Source organism: Parambassis ranga, chromosome 6 (assembly GCF_900634625.1).
Source record: "Parambassis ranga chromosome 6, fParRan2.1, whole genome shotgun sequence".
NCBI lineage: Eukaryota > Metazoa > Chordata > Actinopteri > Ambassidae > Parambassis > Parambassis ranga.
The window spans coordinates 692,198-713,611 of NC_041027.1; the positions used below are offsets into that span (position 1 = coordinate 692,198).

General features: G+C 44.0%; 1 protein-coding gene across 1 annotated transcript in view; it reads right to left on the bottom strand.

The window, feature by feature from the left end:
* Positions 1–21,414, bottom strand: part of il34 (interleukin 34) — a 108,142-nt gene that overhangs the window by 83,940 nt on the left and 2,788 nt on the right. Inside the window, exon 2 of the mRNA XM_028407543.1 lies at positions 16,172–16,416. Coding sequence (XP_028263344.1) covers positions 16,172–16,208 — 37 coding nt within the window. The 5' untranslated portion in view covers positions 16,209–16,416. The remainder of the gene's footprint in view (positions 1–16,171; positions 16,417–21,414) is intronic.

Below are 21,414 nucleotides of genomic sequence, written 5' to 3' on the forward strand. Positions count from 1 at the left end.
GGGGGCGCTATAGAGCCATTTTATATGTGCATTTCAAAAGTCAGCAAATTTCAAAATTTTTCGGGCGAATGAATTTTTCTACCAAGTTTGGTGAGTTTTTGGGCATGTTAAGGCCTCCAAAAATGCGATCTCGGAGGGGGAAAAAAAAAAAAAAAAAAAAAAAAAAAAAAAATTAAAGCTGCAAGCAGCATTGCGGGCCCTCGCGCACCTTGCGATCCGCGGGGTCATCGCAGTCTTCTCTCCTATGCTCTCGTCTCCTATACTCTCCTGTCCTATGCTGTCTTCCTCTCATTTCCACAGATATACAACAAACACATGTTTACAACCAAACTTTCCTGCTACCAGTAGGTGGCGCTATGACCGTATCATCCTATTAGCATATACATCTGTTCAGACTCGGGTCCATAGCAGTAGTGTAAGATTTTGTCCACATTGCATAAAGTGTATGGGTAGTACTGCATAAAACACAGCGAGTTCCTTTGTAATGGCGAATGGTCAACTTTGAGGCCACTCCCCCGCCACACAGTAATACTTTTGAAAGAGTTTTGGAATGCGTCTATTCCCTATGGTGTCCTGAGTGGACACAGTGAATTTCAGCTCAATTGCAAGAAGTATGTGAGCCGTGAAAGTTTTGAAGCAGGGTCACAAATAGGCACAAAATGGCCACAAAAGTCAAAATGGCGGACTTCCTGTTGGGTTTGGAGGGGGGGTCCAAGAGACTTTTTTGTGCGTCTTGGGGTGATACACATGTGTGCTAATTCTCATGATCCTGTGTCAAACTGGCCAGCGGGGCTACGCATTAGGGCAATAAATACAGTGAGTTCCTTTGTAATGGCGAACGGTCAACTTTGAGGCCACTCCCCCGCCACACGGTAATACTTTTGAAAGAGTTTTGGAATGCGTCTATTCCCTATGGTGTCCTGAGTAGACACAGTGAATTTCAGCTCAATTGCATGAAGTATGCGAGGCGTGAAAAGTTTTGAAGCAGGGTCACAAATAGGCAAAAAATGGCCACAAAAGTCAAAATGGCGGACTTCCTGTTGGGTTTGGAGGGGGGGTCCAAGAGACTTTTTTGTGCGTCTTGGGGTGATACACATGTGTGCTAATTCTCATGATCCTGTGTCAAACTGGCCAGCGGGGCTACGCATTAGGGCAATAAATACAGTGACTTCCTTTGTAATGGCGAATGGTCAACTTTGAGGCCACGCCCCCGCCACACCGTCAGACTTTTGTAAGAGTTTTGAATGCGTCTATTCCCTATGGTTTCCTGAGTGGACACAGTGAGTTTTAGCTCATTTGGATGAAGTATGCGAGGCGTGAAAAGTTTTGTAGGAGGGTCACAAATCGCCAAAAATTAACAGAAATTTCAAAATTGCGGACTTCCTGTTGGGTTTGGAGGGGGGGTCCAAGAGACTTTTTTGTGCATCTTGGGGTGATACACATGTGTACCAATTTTCATGACCCTACTCAAAACAGGCCAGGGGGGCAGGCAGAAAAACCTATGAAAACACAACATTTTGTGTAGCCAGTAGGTGGCGCTCTGTCAAAGCCTCAATATTGATGTATAGATGTGTTTAGGGTCAGACTCTGATCATACATGTGACATTTCGTACAGATCGGACAGAAAACGAAGAAGTTATAGAGACTTTCTGTGTCCTCAGAAATGGTCAAACTTTGAGGCCACGCCCCGGCCACACCGTAAGACTTTTGTAAGAGTTTTGGAATGCGTCTATTCCCTATGGTGTCCTGAGTGGACACGGCGAATTTCAGCTCAATCCGTTGAAGTATGCGAGGCGTGAAAAGTTTGGCAGCAGGGTCACACATCGCCAAAAATGGCCACAAACCTTCAAATGGCGGACTTCCTGTTGGGTTTGGAGGGGGGGTCCAAGAGACTTTATTGTGCGTCTTGAGGTGATACATATGTGTGCCAATTTTCATAATCCTGTGTCAAACCGGCCAGAGGGGCTACGCGTTGGGGGCGCTATAGAGCCATTTTTATATGTGCATTTCAAAAGTCAGCAAATTTCAAAATTTTTCGGGCGAATGAATTTTTCTACCAAGTTTGGTGAGTTTTTGGGCATGTTGAGGCCTCCAAAAATGCGATCTCGGAGGGGAAAAAAAAAAAAAAAAAAAAAAAAAAAAAAAAAAAAAAAAAAAATAATAATCCTAAGGGTTTCAATAGGGCTCTTGCACCATTCGGTGCTCGGGCCCTAATTAAAGCTGCAAGCAGCATTGCGGGCCCTCGCGCACCTTGCGATCCGCAGGGTCATCGCAGTCTTCTCTCCTATGTTCTCGTCTCCTATACTGTCCTGTGCTATGCTCTCCTCCTCTCATTTCCACAGATATACAACAAACACATGTTTACAACCAAACTTTCCTGCTACCAGTAGGTGGCGCTATGACCGAATCATCCTATTAGCATATATATCTGTTCAGACCCGGGTCCATAGCAGTACTGTAAGATTTTGTCCACATTGCATAAAGTATATGGGTAGTACTGCATAAAACACAGCGAGTTCCTTTGTAATGGCGAATGGTCAACTTTGAGGCCACTCCCCTGCCACACGGTAATACTTGTGAAAGAGTTTTGGAATGCGTCTATTCCCTATGGTGTCCTGAGTGGACACAGTGAATTTCAGCTCAATTCCATGAAGTATGTGAGGCGTGAAAAGTTTTGAAGCAGGGTCACAAATAGGCAAAAAATGGCCACAAAAGTCAAAATGGCGGACTTCCTGTTGGGTTTGGAGGGGGGGTCCAAGAGACTTTTTTGTGCGTCTTGGGGTGATACACATGTGTGCCAATTTTCATGATCCTGTGTCAAACTGGCCAGCGGGGCTACGCGTTAGGGCAATAAATACAGGGAGTTCCTTTGTAATGGCGAATGGTCAACTTTGAGGCCACGCCCCCGCCACACCGTCAGACTTTTGTAAGAGTTTTTGAATGCGTCTATTCCCTATGGTGTCCTGAGTGGACACAGTGAGTTTTAGCTCATTTGGATGAAGTATGCGAGGCATGAAAAGTTTTGTAGGAGGGTCACAAATCGCCAAAAATTAACAGAAATTTCAAAATTGCGGACTTCCTGTTGGGTTTGGAGGGGGGGTCCAAGAGACTTTTTTGTGCATCTTGGGGTGATACACATGTGTACCAATTTTCATGCCCCTACTCAAAACAGGCCAGGGGGGCAGGCAGAAAAACCTATGAAAACACAACATTTTGTGTAGCCAGTAGGTGGCGCTCTGTCAAAGCCTCAATATTGTTGTATAGATGTGTTTAGGGTCAGACTCTGATCATACATGTGACATTTCGTACAGATCGGACAGAAAACATAGAAGTTATAGAGACTTTCTGTGTCCTCAGAAATGGTCAAACTTTGAGGCCACGCCCCGGCCACACCGTCAGACTTTTGTAAGAGTTTTGGAATGCGTCTATTCCCTATGGTGTCCTGAGTGGACACGGCGAATTTCAGCTCAATCCGTTGAAGTATGCGAGGCGTGAAAAGTTTGGCAGCAGGGTCACACATCGCCAAAAATGGCCACAAACCTTCAAATGGCGGACTTCCTGTTGGGTTTGGAGGGGGGGTCCAAGAGACTTTTTTGTGCGTCTTGAGGTGATACATATGTGTGCCAATTTTCATAATCCTGTGTCAAACCGGCCAGAGGGGCTACGCGTTGGGGGCGCTATAGAGCCATTTTTATATGCGCATTTCAAAAGTCAGCAAATTTCAAAATTTTTCGGGCGAATGAACTTTTCTACCAAGTTTGGTGAGTTTTTGGGCATGTTAAGGCCTCCAAAAATGCGATCTCGGAGGGGGAAAAAAAAAAAAAAATTAAAGCTGCAAGCAGCATTGCGGGCCCTCGCGCACCTTGCGATCCGCGGGGTCATCGCAGTCTTCTCTCCTATGCTCTTGTCTCCTATACTCTCCTGTCCTATGCTCTCCTCCTCTCATTTCCACAGATATACAACAAACACATGTTTACAACCAAACTTTCCTGCTACCAGTAGGTGGCGCTATGACCGTATCATCCTATTAGCATATATATCTGTTCAGACTCGGGTCCATAGCAGTACTGTAAGATTTTGTCCACATTGCATAAAGTATATGGGTAGTACTGCATAAAACACAGCGAGTTCCTTTGTAATGGCGAATGGTCAACTTTGAGGCCACGCCCCAACCACACCGTAAGACTTTTGTAAGAGTTTTGGAATGCGTCTATTCCCTGTGGTGTCCTGAGTGGACACAGTGAATTTCAGCTCAATTGCATGAAGTATGTGAGGCGTGAAAAGTTTTGAAGCAGGGTCACAAATAGGCAAAAAAATGGCCACAAAAGTCAAAATGGTGGACTTCTTGTTGGGTTTGGAGGCGGGGTCCAAGAGACTTTTTTGTGCGTCTTGGGGTGATACACATGTGTGCTAATTTTCATAATCCTGTGTCAAACTGGCCAGAGGGGCAACGCGTTAGGGCAAAAAATACAGGGAGTTCCTTTGTAATGGCGAATGGTCAACTTTGAGGCCACACCCCCGTCACACGGTAATATTTTTGAAAGAGTTTTGGAATGCGTCTATTTCCTATGGTGTCCTGAGTGGACACAGTGAATTTCAGCTCAATTGCATGAAGTATGTGAGGCGTGAAAAGTTTTGAAGCAGGGTCACAAATAGGCAAAAAATGGCCACAAAAGTCAAAATGGTGGACTTCCTGTTGGGTTTGGAGGGGGGGTTCAAGAGAGTTTTTTGTGCGTCTTGGGGTGATACACATGTGTGCTAATTCTCATGATCCTGTGTCAAACTGGCCAGCGGGGCTACGCATTAGGGCAATAAATACAGTGAGTTCCTTTGTAATGGCGAATGGTCAAGTTTGAGGCCACGCCCCCGCCACACCGTCAGACTTTTGTAAGAGTTTTTGAATGTGTCTATTCCCTATGGTGTCCTGAGTGGACACAGTGAGTTTTAGCTCATTTGGAGGAAGTATGCGAGGCGTGAAAAGTTTTGTAGGAGGGTCACAAATCGCCAAAAATTAACAGAAATTTCAAAATTGCGGACTTCCTGTTGGGTTTGGAGGGGGGGTCCAAGAGACTTTTTTGTGCATCTTGGGGTGATACACATGTGTGCCAATTTTCATGACCCTACTCAAAACAGGCCAGGGGGGCAGGCAGAAAAACCTATGAAAACACAACATTTTGTGTAGCCAGTAGGTGGCGCTCTGTCAAAGCCTCAATGTTGTTGTATAGATGTGTTTAGGGTCAGACTCTGATCATACATGTGACATTTCGTACAGATCGGACAGAAAACGAAGAAGTTATAGAGACTTTCTGTGTCCTCAGAAATGGTCAAACTTTGAGGCCACGCCCCGGCCACACCGTAAGACTTTTGTAAGAGTTTTGGAATGCGTCTATTCCCTATGGTGTCCTGAGTGGACACGGCGAATTTCAGCTCAATCCGTTGAAGTATGCGAGGCGTGAAAAGTTTGGCAGCAGGGTCACACATCGCCAAAAATGGCCACAAACCTTCAAATGGCGGACTTCCTGTTGGGTTTGGAGGGGGGGTCCAAGAGACTTTTTTGTGCGTCTTGAGGTGATACATATGTGTGCCAATTTTCATAATCCTGTGTCAAACTGGCCAGAGGGGCTACGCGTTGGGGGCGCTATAGAGCCATTTTCCTATGTGCGTTTCAAACGTCAGCAAATTTCAAAATTTTTAGGGCGAATGAATTTTTCTACCAAGTTTGGTGAGTTTTTGGGCATGTTAAGGCCCCCAAAAATGCGATCTAAGGGGGGGAAAGAAAAAAAAAAAAAAAAAATTAAAGCTGCAAGCAGCATTGCGGGCCCTCGCGCACCTTGCGATCCGCGGGGTCATCGCAGTCTTCTCTCCTATGCTCTCGTCTCCTATACTCTCCTGTGCTATGCTCTCCTCCTCTCATTTCCACAGATATACAACAAACACATGTTTACAACCAAACTTTCCTGCTACCAGTAGGTGGCGCTATGACCGTATCATCCTATTAGCATATATATCTGTTTGGACTCGGCTCCATGGCAGTACTGTAAGATTTTGTCCACATTGCATAAAGTATATGGGTAGTACTGCATAAAACACAGCGAGTTCCTTTGTAATGGCGAATGGTCAACTTTGAGGCCACTCCCCCACCACACGGTAATACTTTTGAAAGAGTTTTGGAATGCGTCTATTCCCTATGGTGTCCTGAGTGGACACAGTGAATTTCAGCTGAATTGCATGAAGTATGCGAGGCACGAAAAGTTTTATAGCAGGGTCAGAAAACGGTAAAAATTACAAAAAAAAAGTCAAAATGGTGGACTTCCTGTTGGGTTTGGAGGGGGGGTCCAAGAGACTTTTTTGTGCGTCTTGGGGTGATACACATGTGTGCTAATTCTCATGATCCTGTGTCAAACTGGCCAGCGGGGCTACGCATTAGGGCAATAAATACAGTGAGTTCCTTTGTAATGGCGAATGGTCAACTTTGAGGCCACGCCCCCGCCACACCGTCAGACTTTTGTAAGAGTTTTTGAATGCGTCTATTCCCTATGGTGTCCTGAGTGGACACAGTGAGTTTTAGCTCATTTGGAGGAAGTATGCGAGGCGTGAAAAGTTTTGTAGGAGGGTCACAAATCGCCAAAAATTAACAGAAATTTCAAAATTGCGGACTTCCTGTTGGGTTTGGAGGGGGGGTCCAAGAGACTTTTTTGTGCATCTTGGGGTGATACACATGTGTACCAATTTTCATGACCCTACTCAAAACAGGCCAGGGGGGCAGGCAGAAAAACCTATGAAAACACAACATTTTGTGTAGCCAGTAGGTGGCGCTCTGTCAAAGCCTCAATATTGTTGTATAGATGTGTTTAGGGTCAGACTCTGATCATACATGTGACATTTCGTACAGATCGGACAGAAAACGAAGAAGTTATAGAGACTTTCTGTGTCCTCAGAAATGGTCAAACTTTGAGGCCACGCCCCGGCCACACCGTAAGACTTTTGTAAGAGTTTTGGAATGCGTCTATTCCCTATGGTGTCCTGAGTGGACACGGCGAATTTCAGCTCAATCCGTTGAAGTATGCGAGGCGTGAAAAGTTTGGCAGCAGGGTCACACATCGCCAAAAATGGCCACAAACCTTCAAATGGCGGACTTCCTGTTGGGTTTGGAGGGGGGGTCCAAGAGACTTTTTTGTGCGTCTTGAGGTGATACATATGTGTGCCAATTTTCATAATCCTGTGTCAAACCGGCCAGAGGGGCTGCGCGTTGGGGGCGCTATAGAGCCATTTTTATATGTGCATTTCAAAAGTCAGGAAATTTCAAAATTTTTCGGGCGAATGAATTTTTCTACCAAGTTTGGTGAGTTTTTGGGCATGTTAAGGCCTCCAAAAATGCGATCTCGGAGGGGGAAAAAAAAAAAAAAAAAAAAAAAAAAAAAATAATAATCCTAAGGGTTTCAATAGGGCTCTTGCACCATTCGGTGCTCGGGCCCTAAAAATAATAATCCTAAGGGTTTCAATAGGGCTCTTGCACCATTCGGTGCTCGGGCCCTAATAATCCTAAGGGTTTCAATAGGGCTCTTGCACCATTCGGTGCTCGGGCCCTAAAAAAAAAAAAAATAATAATCCTAAGGGTTTCAATAGGGCTCTTGCACCATTCGGTGCTCGGGCCCTAAAAATAATTAAAGCTGCAAGCAGCATTGCGGGCCCTCGCGCACCTTGCGATCCGTGGGGTCATCGCAGTCTTCTCTCCTATGCTCGCGTCTCCTATACTCTCCTGTGCTATGCTCTCCTCCTCTCATTTCCACAGATATACAACAAACACATGTTTACAACCAAACTTTCCTGCTACCAGTAGGTGGTGCTATGACCGTATCATCCTATTAGCATATATATCTGTTTAGACTCGGCTCCATGGCAGTACTGTAAGATTTTGTCCACATTGCATAAAGTATATGGGTAGTACTGCATAAAACACAGCGAGTTCCTTTGTAATGGCGAATGGTCAACTTTGAGGCCACTCCCCCGCCACACGGTAATACTTTTGAAAGAGTTTTGGAATGCGTCTATTCCCTATGGTGTCCTGAGTGGACACAGTGAATTTCAGCTCAATTGCATGAAGTATGTGAGGCGTGAAAAGTTTTGAAGCAGGGTCACAAATAGGCAAAAAATGGCCACAAAAGTCAAAATGGTGGACTTCCTGTTGGGTTTGGAGGGGGGGTCCAAGAGAGTTTTTTGTGCGTCTTGGGGTGATACACATGTGTGCTAATTCTCATGATCCTGTGTCAAACTGGCCAGCGGGGCTACGCATTAGGGCAATAAATACAGTGAGTTCCTTTGTAATGGCGAATGGTCAAGTTTGAGGCCACGCCCCCACCACACCGTAAGACTTTTGTAAGAGTTTTTGAATGCGTCTATTCCCTATGGTGTCCTGAGTGGACACAGTGAGTTTTAGCTCATTTGGAGGAAGTATGCGAGGCGTGAAAAGTTTTGTAGGAGGGTCACAAATCGCCAAAAATTAACAGAAATTTCAAAATTGCGGACTTCCTGTTGGGTTTGGAGGGGGGGTCCAAGAGACTTTTTTGTGCATCTTGGGGTGATACACATGTGTACCAATTTTCATGACCCTACTCAAAACAGGCCAGGGGGGCAGGCAGAAAAACCTATGAAAACACAACATTTTGTGTAGCCAGTAGGTGGCGCTCTGTCAAAGCCTCAATATTGTTGTATAGATGTGTTTAGGGTCAGACTCTGATCATACATGTGACATTTCGTACAGATCGGACAGAAAACGAAGAAGTTATAGAGACTTTCTGTGTCCTCAGAAATGGTCAAACTTTGAGGCCACGCCCCGGCCACACCGTAAGACTTTTGTAAGAGTTTTGGAATGCGTCTATTCCCTATGGTGTCCTGAGTGGACACGGCGAATTTCAGCTCAATCCGTTGAAGTATGCGAGGCGTGAAAAGTTTGGCAGCAGGGTCACACATCGCCAAAAATGGCCACAAACCTTCAAATGGCGGACTTCCTGTTGGGTTTGGAGGGGGGGTCCAAGAGACTTTTTTGTGCGTCTTGAGGTGATACATATGTGTGCCAATTTTCATAATCCTGTGTCAAACCGGCCAGAGGGGCTACGCGTTGGGGGCGCTATAGAGCCATTTTTATATGTGCATTTCAAAAGTCAGCAAATTTCAAAATTTTTCGGGTGAATGAATTTTTCTACCAAGTTTGGTGAGTTTTTGGGCATGTTAAGGCCTCCAAAAATGCGATCTCGGAGGGGGAAAAAAAAAAAAAAAAAAAAAATTAAAGCTGCAAGCAGCATTGCGGGCCCTCGCGCACCTTGCGATCCGCGGGGTCATCGCAGTCTTCTCTCCTATGCTCTTGTCTCCTATACTCTCCTGTCCTATGCTCTCCTCTTATTTCCACAGAGATACAACGAACACATGTTTACAACCAAACTTTCCTGCTACCAGTAGGTGGCGCTATGACCGTATCATCCTATTAGCATATATATCTGTTCAGACTCGGGTCCATAGCAGTACTGTAAGATTTTGTCCACATTGCATAAAGTATATGGGTAGTACTGCATAAAACACAGCGAGTTCCTTTGTAATGGCGAACGGTCAACTTTGAGGCCACTCCCCCGCCACACGGTAATACTTTTGAAAGAGTTTTGGAATGCATCTATTCCCTATGGTGTCCTGAGTAGACACAGTGAATTTCAGCTCAATTGCATGAAGTATGTGAGGCGTGAAAAGTTTTGAAGCAGGGTGAAAAATAGGCAAACAATTGCCACAAAAGTCAAAATGGCGGACTTCCTGTTGGGTTTGGAGGCGGGGTCCAAGAGACTTTTTTGTGCGTCTTGGGGTGATACACATGTGTGCTAATTTTCATGAACCTGTGTCAAACTGGCCAGCGGGGCTACACATTAGGGCAAAAAATACAGGGAGTTCCTTTGTAATGGCGAATGGTCAACTTTGAGGCCACGCCCCCACCACACCGTAAGACTTTTGTAAGAGTTTTGGAATGCGTCTATTCCCTGTGGTGTCCTGAGTGGACACAGTGAATTTCAGCTCAATTGCATGAAGTATGTGAGGCGTGAAAAGTTTTGAAGCAGGGTCACAAATAGGCAAAAAATGGCCACAAAAGTCAAAATGGTGGACTTCCTGTTGGGTTTGGAGGGGGGGTCCAAGAGACTTTTTTGTGCGTCTTGGGGTGATACACATGTGTGCTAATTCTCATGATCCTGTGTCAAACTGGCCAGCGGGGCTACGCATTAGGGCAATAAATACAGTGAGTTCCTTTGTAATGGCGAATGGTCAACTTTGAGGCCACGCCCCCGCCACACCGTCAGACTTTTGTAAGAGTTTTTGAATGCGTCTATTCCCTATGGTGTCCTGAGTGGACACAGTGAGTTTTAGCTCATTTGGATGAAGTATGCGAGGCATGAAAAGTTTTGTAGGAGGGTCACAAATCGCCAAAAATTAACAGAAATTTCAAAATTGCGGACTTCCTGTTGGGTTTGGAGGGGGGGTCCAAGAGACTTTTTTGTGCATGTTGGGGTGATACACATGTGTACCAATTTTCATGCCCCTACTCAAAACAGGCCAGGGGGGCAGGCAGAAAAACCTATGAAAACACAACATTTTGTGTAGCCAGTAGGTGGCGCTCTGTCAAAGCCTCAATATTGTTGTATAGATGTGTTTAGGGTCAGACTCTGATCATACATGTGACATTTGGTACAGATCGGACAGAAAACGAAGAAGTTATAGAGACTTTCTGTGTCCTCAGAAATGGTCAAACTTTGAGGCCACGCCCCGGCCACACCGTCAGACTTTTGTAAGAGTTTTGGAATGCGTCTATTCCCTATGGTGTCCTGAGTGGACACGGCGAATTTCAGCTCAATCCGTTGAAGTATGCGAGGCGTGAAAAGTTTGGCAGCAGGGTCACACATCGCCAAAAATGGCCACAAACCTTCAAATGGCGGACTTCCTGTTGGGTTTGGAGGGGGGGTCCAAGAGACTTTTTTGTGCGTCTTGAGGTGATACATATGTGTGCCAATTTTCATAATCCTGTGTCAAACCGGCCAGAGGGGCTACGCGTTGGGGGCGCTATAGAGCCATTTTTATATGTGCATTTCAAAAGTCAGCAAATTTCAAAATTTTTCGGGCGAATGAATTTTTCTACCAAGTTTGGTGAGTTTTTGGGCATGTTAAGGCCTCCAAAAATGCGATCTCGGAGGGGGAAAAAAAAAAAAAAAAAAAAAAAAAAAAAAAAAAAAAAAAATTAAAGCTGCAAGCAGCATTGCGGGCCCTCGCGCACCTTGCGATCCGTGGGGTCATCGCAGTCTTCTCTCCTATGCTCGCGTCTCCTATACTCTCCTGTGCTATGCTCTCCTCCTCTCATTTCCACAGATATACAACAAACACATGTTTACAACCAAACTTTCCTGCTACCAGTAGGTGGCGCTATGACCGTATCATCCTATTAGCATATATATCTGTTTAGACTCGGCTCCATGGCAGTACTGTAAGATTTTGTCCACATTGCATAAAGTATATGGGTAGTACTGCATAAAACACAGCGAGTTCCTTTGTAATGGCGAATGGTCAACTTTGAGGCCACTCCCCGCCACACGGTAATACTTTTGAAAGAGTTTTGGAATGCGTCTATTCCCTATGGTGTCCTGAGTGGACACAGTGAATTTCAGCTCAATTGCATGAAGTATGTGAGGCGTGAAAAGTTTTGAAGCAGGGTCACAAATAGGCAAAAAATGGCCACAAAAGTCAAAATGGTGGACTTCCTGTTGGGTTTGGAGGGGGGGTCCAAGAGAGTTTTTTGTGCGTCTTGGGGTGATACACATGTGTGCTAATTCTCATGATCTTGTGTCAAACTGGCCAGCGGGGCTACGCATTAGGGCAATAAATACAGTGAGTTCCTTTGTAATGGCGAATGGTCAAGTTTGAGGCCACGCCCCCGCCACACCGTCAGACTTTTGTAAGAGTTTTTGAATGCGTCTATTCCCTATGGTGTCCTGAGTGGACACAGTGACTTTTAGCTCATTTGGAGGAAGTATGCGAGGCGTGAAAAGTTTTGTAGGAGGGTCACAAATCGCCAAAAATTAACAGAAATTTCAAAATTGCGGACTTCCTGTTGGGTTTGGAGGGGGGGTCCAAGAGACTTTTTTGTGCATCGTGGGGTGATACACATGTGTACCAATTTTCATGACCCTACTCAAAACAGGCCAGGGGGGCAGGCAGAAAAACCTATGAAAACACAACATTTTGTGTAGCCAGTAGGTGGCGCTCTGTCAAAGCCTCAATATTGTTGTATAGATGTGTTTAGGGTCAGACTCTGATCATACATGTGACATTTCGTACAGATCGGACAGAAAACGAAGAAGTTATAGAGACTTTCTGTGTCCTCAGAAATGGTCAAACTTTGAGGCCACGCCCCGGCCACACCGTAAGACTTTTGTAAGAGTTTTGGAATGCGTCTATTCCCTATGGTGTCCTGAGTGGACACGGCGAATTTCAGCTCAATCCGTTGAAGTATGCGAGGCGTGAAAAGTTTGGCAGCAGGGTCACACATCGCCAAAAATGGCCACAAACCTTCAAATGGCGGACTTCCTGTTGGGTTTGGAGGGGGGGTCCAAGAGACTTTTTTGTGCGTCGTGAGGTGATACATATGTGTGCCAATTTTCATAATCCTGTGTCAAACCGGCCAGAGGGGCTACGCGTTGGGGGCGCTATAGAGCCATTTTTATATGTGCATTTCAAAAGTCAGCAAATTTCAAAATTTTTCGGGCGAATGAATTTTTCTACCAAGTTTGGTGAGTTTTTGGGCATGTTAAGGCCTCCAAAAATGCGATCTCGGAGGGGGAAAAAAAAAAAAAAAAAAAAAAAAAAAAAAAAAAAAAAAAAAAAAAAAAAAAAAAAATAATAATAATCCTAAGGGTTTCAATAGGGCTCTTGCACCATTCGGTGCTCGGGCCCTAAAAATAATCCTAAGGGTTTCAATAGGGCTCTTGCACCATTCGGTGCTCGGGCCCTAATAATCCTAAGGGTTTCAATAGGGCTCTTGCACCATTCGGTGCTCGGGCCCTAATAATCCTAAGGGTTTCAATAGGGCTCTTGCACCATTCGGTGCTCGGGCCCTAATTAAAGCTGCAAGCAGCATTGCGGGCCCTCGCGCACCTTGCGATCCGCAGGGTCATCGCAGTCTTCTCTCCTATGCTCTCGTCTCCTATACTCTCCTGTGCTATGCTCTCCTCCTCTTATTTCCACAGATACAACGAACACATGTTTACAACCAAACTTTCCTGCTACCAGTAGGTGGCGCTATGACCGTATCATCCTATTAGCATATATATATGTTCAGACTCGGGTCCATAGCAGTACTGTAAGATTTTGTCCACATTGCATAAAGTATATGGGTAGTACTGCATAAAACACAGCGAGTTCCTTTGTAATGGCGAACGGTCAACTTTGAGGCCACTCCCCCGCCACACGGTAATACTTTTGAAAGAGTTTTGGAATGCATCTATTCCCTATGGTGTCCTGAGTAGACACAGTGAATTTCAGCTCAATTGCATGAAGTATGTGAGGCGTGAAAAGTTTTGAAGCAGGGTCAAAAAAAGGCAAACAATTGCCACAAAAGTCAAAATGGCGGACTTCCTGTTGGGTTTGGAGGCGGGGTCCAAGAGACTTTTTTGTGCGTCTTGGGGTGATACACATGTGTGCTAATTTTCATGATCCTGTGTCAAACTGGCCAGCGGGGCTACGCGTTAGGGCAAAAAATAGAGGGAGCTCATTTGTAATGGCGAATGGTCAACTTTGAGGCCACGCCCCCAACACACCGTAAGACTTTTGTAAGAGTTTTGGAATGCTTCTATTCCCGGTGGTGTCCTGAGTGGACACAGTGAATTTCAGCTCAATTGGATGAAGTATGCGAGGCGTGAAAAGTTTTGTAGCAGGGTCACAAATAAGCAAAAAATGGCCACAAAAGTCAAAATGGCGGACTTCCTGTTGGGTGTGGAGGGGGGGTCCAAGAGACTTTTTTGTGCGTCTTGGGGTGATACACATGTGTGCTAATTTTCATGATCCTGTGTCAAACTGGCCAGCGGGGCTACGCGTTAGGGCAAAAACTACAGGGAGTTCATTTGTAATGGCGAATGGTCAACTTTGAGGCCACGCCCCCACCACACCTTCAGACTTTTGTAAGAGTTTTGGAATGCGTCTATTCCCTATGGTGTCCTGAGTGGACACAGTGATTTTCAGCTTGATTGGATGAAGTATGCGAGGCGTGAAAAGTTTTGCAGCAGGGTCACAAATCGCCAAAAATTAACAGAAATTTCAAAATGGCGGACTTCCTGTTGGGTTTGGAGGGGGGGTCCAAGAGACTTTTTTGTGCATCATGGGGTGATACACACGTGTGCCAATTTTCATGACCCTACTCAAAACAGGCCAGGGGGGCAGGCAGAAAAACCTATGAAAACACAACATTTTGTGTAGCCAGTAGGTGGCGCTCTGTCAAAGCCTCAATATTGTTGTATAGATGTGTTTAGGGTCAGACTCTGATCATACATGTGACATTTCGTACAGATCGGACAGAAAACGAAGAAGTTATAGAGACTTTCTGTGTCCTCAGAAATGGTCAAACTTTGAGGCCACACCCCGGCCACACCGTCAGACTTTTGTAAGAGTTTTGGAATGCGTCTATTCCCTATGGTGTCCTGAGTGGACACAGTGAATTTCAGCTCAATTCTATGAAGTATGCGAGGCGTGAAAAGTTTGGCAGCAGGGTCACACATCGCCAAAAATGGCCACAAACCTTCAAATGGCGGACTTCCTGTTGGGTTTGGAGGGGGGGTCCAAGAGACTTTTTTGTGCGTCTTGAGGTGATACATATGTGTGCCAATTTTCATAATCCTGTGTCAAACTGGCCAGAGGGGCTACACGTTGGGGGCACTATAGAGTCATTTTCCTATGTGCGTTTCAAACATCAGCAAATTTCAAAATTTTTCGGGCGAATGAATTTTTCTACCAAGTTTGGTGAGTTTTTGGGCATGTTAAGGCCCCCAAAAATGCGATCTAAGGGGGGGAAAGAAAAAAAAAAAAAAAAAAATAATAATCCTAAGGGTTTCAATAGGGCTCTTGCACCATTCGGTGCTCGGGCCCTAATAATAATCCTAAGGGTTTCAATAGGGCTCTTGCACCATTCGGTGCTCGGGCCCTAATAATCCTAAGGGTTTCAATAGGGCTCTTGCACCATTCGGTGCTCGGGCCCTAATAATCCTAAGGGTTTCAATAGGGCTCTTGCACCATTCGGTGCTCGGGCCCTAAAAATAATAATCCTAAGGGTTTCAATAGGGCTCTTGCACCATTCGGTGCTCGGGCCCTAAATAATAATCCTAAGGGTTTCAATAGGGCTCTTGCACCATTCGGTGCTCGGGCCCTAATAATAATCCTAAGGGTTTCAATAGGGCTCTTGCACCATTCGGTGCTCAGGCCCTAATTATTTTTTTAACCTGGTTAATGTGATTTCTGCTCTTGAACTTCACTGCACAGTGTATCGTATCCATTTCAGGGCTGTAAGACGTCACTTTGATTTTCACGAAGGACTGCAAGCGCTCATCTGTGAGGCTCGACCGGTGTTTACTTTTAATGTAGTTCATGATGGAAAACACCAGCTCGCACAAGTATGAGGATCCAAAGATCAACAGGACTCCAAATGCATAGGCTACTTTTCCATGTTCATTTAAGTGTCAGGAATGTCATTCCATGTAGGCTATTGAGCACAAGTTTGTCCGGTGTCACAGGTGCTGCGTACAGGACGCTACCGTGACGCATATTTTGACAAAATATTAAAAGTTTTATTTTAATATCACAAGAGCATCTCAATCTCCAAAGAAATAAGGATTACTTTGAAAAAAACTAAATGAATAAAATAAAATACATTTAAACAGCCATTATTTATTCACATTATTATTATTTTTTTCCAAAAATGAGCCTCATGTGGCTCCGGAGCCGCAAGTTGCCGACCCCTGAGTTAGGGGAAAATCTCAAGGAAAATAAGAAAGTAAATGCATAAATTTCTCTTGCAGATGCTTAAGGCAAACAGTTTACATATCCACAATCAAAAACTAGTCACAAACACTGTACAAACATGCACATGCAAGATAACGCTTACCTCCCAGCAGGCAGGCTGAGGTGGACAGTTGGATCATAGTCTTTGGCTTAAGTTCTCAGCTCCACAGTGCTTTACATAAATTCACACTCAGGGCAGGCTGTGCACACACTCTGTGCTACAACACCGGTGTGCTCGGTGGGACACACATGGGGCACTGGGCTTTAGCTCTTCATTAAGCACCTTTCAGAGAAAGGGGTGCTGGTTTAGTGGCTCCAGAGCTGTTGTAACCATCTGCAGCTGACAGTCTGTAAATAGGAGACAGAAAACAGTCACAAAAGGCTTCACTCCAGGGGCATGGTTAACAGACAGACACAATAAACTGTTGTATGAGTTAAATGTTCACACAGAATTCTTGAAATTTTGCATTTTTACATCAGACCAATTTCTTCTAGAGTTATGTATGTGCGCATGACAGAGGCCACTACAACTATCACTTACTTTCACTTAGGCTTGTGCAAAATCGTATAGTGTGCAATTAATTGTCAGAAAAACTGTCACTGATTAATATTTGCCACTTATTGATTACGGCGATTAGTGCCTCGTCATGATGACGCATTTTTGTGTGTGACGTACTCTCACCATCCCCTGCAAGCGTGCACATGTGAGCCCACAATAAAAATAATAGCGGAAGTCAGTGGTATTCAGTTAAATGATGCGGAGCAGCACGTTCCTAACAGAGGTTCAACGTCTTCATCAATTAATCGTCAAATTAATCATTATCAGCTAAATGCCACCATTAATCGTGATAAATTTTTATGCCAATATCGACCAACCCTACTTTCACTACAGATTACCACTGACAAACTCAAATTCATTCACAGCCTTGAAAGACAAAGTTCGGCCCGGAACAGTGGGCGGTCAGAGACAAAAATGACGTCATTTTGTGGGCGTAACGTCTGCACGGGGGAAAAAGTTCTTTGTCTCGCGGAGTATGGATCCAGCTTTAGTCACTAGTTAAGAGTCCTCAACAATGACCTTACATGTATAGAGCATTACAAAAGGTCCAGCTGGCAGATTTGGCCCAGGAACTTTCTTGCTGTGAGGGCACACTGCTAACTGCTGCACCAAAAACAAGAATCTTTTATCATCGCTGATGTGGAAAGAGATAAACCTCAGAACAAATCCAGGCTAACATCTGGGGCAGATCTCCTCTGTAATCCGGGAAGGTACTGGCCTGTCCTGTCACTTTTTTCAAAGGTATAGTCCTGTTTTCAACAACCCTAGAATTCCTTTTGCTATCTCAAACCTCGACCAGATCCTTCCAACTCACACCGCAGGATCTGACCAGGACACTTGAAATGATGGGTTCTGTTGAAAAGAAGAATGTTTTCTTTCTTTGGAGGTCAAAAGACAGGGTATTTGTTTTTATCCATTCACTTATTCATGAATGAGTGAATTGATAGATAAGTCAAATTACAGATTCTGTGCATCTCACCGATATTTGGGGATTTACTCCACCATCCATTAGTTGGAATAGTTTTTCAACTGAGCAACAAAATACTGCAAACAACTATTTAGTTAATCAATGAAATGAGCTAAAAACAGAGGACAAATTAGAAGCTAGAAGGCATGTTGGGCAATGAATACATCTTTGCTAAATATAGATGTGCAAAGTTCCACTTATTAAATATTTAAATAAGCCTATCATTATAAAGTGTCACTGCACATGTAAAATGAAACACAGATGGAGCAGACTTCCATGTGACTACATGATAACACACAACACAAATATGACATCACATCAATGTTTTATTGAGTGTATAACAGCTGAGATGCCAGGAGTTGCACAGATTACCCACACAGGTGAGCAGGAAAAGAGGAGAATCTTAGTGTGTGCACTTGGAGTCTGTTTACACTGTCACTGATCAGAAGTGGAGTCATTTGACTGATGAATCTTTAAAGAGTTTGCCATTTCCCACTAAACGATAAAAGCCAGGTGTTAGTGGGATTTGTTTTTCTCTACATCAAGAGTTGGAAGTGGCTACACAGGGTTGTGAAAACCCTACACTAAAGAAGGTGTAGAACTCAGAAGTCAGATCTGTTTGTATGGGGTGATAAACGGTGATCAGAATGCTACAGCCGCACTAAGACACAGTACAACCTCTGTAATGACTGGTTCTCCTCCAGCTTTAGGCGATTTTCCTAAAATGATATTTTTCAACACCTCCCTTATCTGTCAAAGCCACTCAGACATGTCTACCATCACCGTCATCACTACGTCACCATGGTTCAGCTTTGTCAGAGGCATGTGTGACAGACTAGCTGCATACCTGTTAGCTTACTCTGATTTACTAGAGATATCCACTTACAGCATTGTCAGCCAAGAGCAAGTCATAGGGAGGCTTTGGTACACCGCAGCATGCAGGAGCTGTTGGAGCACTATGTTCTGTTATCTGTTCTTTTTGCAAACACACCTCTTGTGGCTGCTCAAACCTCAACTGCATATGGTTTATTTCCAATATATTATAGTGAGGAGTGCCTCATTTATGAACTCATCCAAAGTGTATATGACCAGTCAGCTTCCCCCCAGAAGTGTGCTGTATAGGTTGGAGGGACAAGTCCTGCTTTGTTTTACAATGCAATTTGTTTGAAGCACAAGTTGGACCCTCTTGTAGTGACCAAGTGGGTCACCTTCCTTAATTTATGCTTGCCTGGCACAATGCCTAAATACTCTGTTGCCTGCAGGATACCAAATAGCAACTGTAACTCCTGGGTTTCCGTGCTTCCAGAGCTAAATTTGCCACTGGATGTAGTGATTTAGTTGTTGTTACTGTTGACATCTGGTTCTACTAAGCAGTAAAATGCCGTAAACTTGTCTTCAATTGTTTTCAATTAGGGCAGCAGAGCTCTCTAAAGTATTTGCTTCCTTCGATGTTGATACACTTTATAAATTTACAGCTTTGAATCACAGCAGAGACAGCTGGACACAAAAATGACTGACGCTGAGACAAAATAAATCTCCGCAACTGGAGCTAAACTAAAACACAACATGACAAACTAATACACACTAAGACTCTTGAGACTGCAATAACATTGACACTTTTGACAGTGAAGATTAAGTGAATTTACACAGACATGGTCAGTCCAGCGTTACTAACATGACTAAAGATGAAACAGGTGCAAAATCAGACTCAGACCTGTAAGCAGTAAATATTAATGCTAGGCTAGTAAGCACTAATTTACAAGTAGCACAACCTGATGTTTACAACCATTCTATTGTTAAACTTTTACACTGCTGCAGTGGTCTACAGCAGACAAATCTTCTAATAAAGATAACAGCAGCATGCTAGTTACAAACAGCCACATAAATCATTGGTTAAGGCAACACTGCACTGATGCAGGGGAATGAATCCAAGACCTTCTGCATGTAACAGAGCCCTGATAATAACTGCACGACAGAACCCTCTGCTGATCAGTTCACATAATGAAAAAAAGAGGAAGGAAAAAAATAGCCAAAACCAAAAGAAAATGGACACATGAAACCTCATGTACACTAGATGTTATGGTAACTCTTGAGTTAAGTGTTACGTTTGACCTGCAAATCCATTCAGCAGCTGCTGAGACACACTATATGAAACAATACAAGATAAAACAGTACTTTGACTATTTTATGGAGTAGTGACCGCCGTGTGAGGCCCTCTGGATTCTTTTGAGATTTATAATATCACATGGTAAGCCATCCTGTCAGCTCTACCGCTATGCAAACCAGCTGTGGGCATGTATTAGATGTGACAGTGGTCTGTGGTGACAACAGTCAGAGGTGATCTGCTTGTTTGAAGTCAGGCTGTGATGGACAGTGACAGACATATGATTCATTCAAGCTCCTGCCAAGTACTTTTTTGGATGACTTCCCAGATGGTTCTGTGTAACAGACCATCAGCCTAGTGCCTAGAAAATAGCTTGGCCCAGTGTATCACTCCAAAAAGTAAAATAGTAAAAAAATCATAGCTTATAGCTTGTATAGCTGAAGCTCCAAGAAAGAGCAAAACTACCAAATCAACTTCGTATTAGTCATAATTACAGGTGTGGAGGTTTGATTGACAGTTGGTAGCTGTCTGCCTTCATCCATCCACTTCAACCCCACTCATGCTCCATATTTTTGCAATGATGGCAACAGCAGCATTTACCCCTCTCTATGTACAGTCTGTGCACTTAAGTCATGTTTGTCTCATGTACTGTAATCTGTGAATTAATGAAAATGAAGCATCTCAGAGTTGGAAATCTTTGACACTACTGCAAGCATGACTTCTGACAACACTTTCATTCTCTGTGGAGGTGTTTACAAGAAACCCACAGAGCAGCAACTTAGCAACAAACAACTTCCAGCCATCATCAATGAAGACCAGTCATCAGTCAGTTCCAATGTCATGTAAAATTCCAGTAAAGCTCCAGTAAAGGAATGCATCTGATGTTTTTTGGTGGAGAACACACAGATTCTAATCTGCATAATCGCTGGTGGATTCCATTGATTTTCCATCAAAAGAATATGTTACTTTTAAAAACAGAACATCTGTGCCATGCTTCAAAAATGCTATACTGATGGCAATAATGAAACTCATAGATACTTCTCAGTATTTACCCAGATAATAAACAGTTTGAAGTATTAGTCATTTTTCCATTCTGTGTCTTCACTGCACATGTAATCCTCTTTTTCTTTCTTTATCTTCCTCCTCATCTCTCCCTTTCCCAATAGCAGCTTTAAAAAAAAAGAAAATTCTAACACCCCTGTGCTGCACACATCACACTTCAGTGCAGCTAACTACAACTCAAAGACTTCCCTGCTGGTAGAAAATGTCACCAATAGTCAAGTGATTGTAGCAAGCAGTCTGCATGTTTCTGCAAAGATCAACAAATGACCGAACACAACTGCTGCTTTGACAGCCAGCGAACATGGAGTGTGGTTGTATTTACTGCAGACTGCATGCAGACAAACACTAGTAATAAAAAAGTGATTCACTTACTTTTTACAACATGACCCCTACTTTGCTCTAAACGCTCAGTCACTAGGCCTAAGAATGATCGATTTAAAAGGACTTGACCCTGATATGTCAGCTAGTACACAAGGTATAGGCAAAGGTGAAATCCATGTCTTACGCTGCAGATATCAATCTCATGTTCATGTACATATCAGCTGCTGTCCAGTGGCAGAACACAGACTGCTAACAGAACACAGACATCACACAAAAACCTGATTTTTTTTACTTGTTAATGCTGAACCTTTTAAACCCACACAGGCATGCATA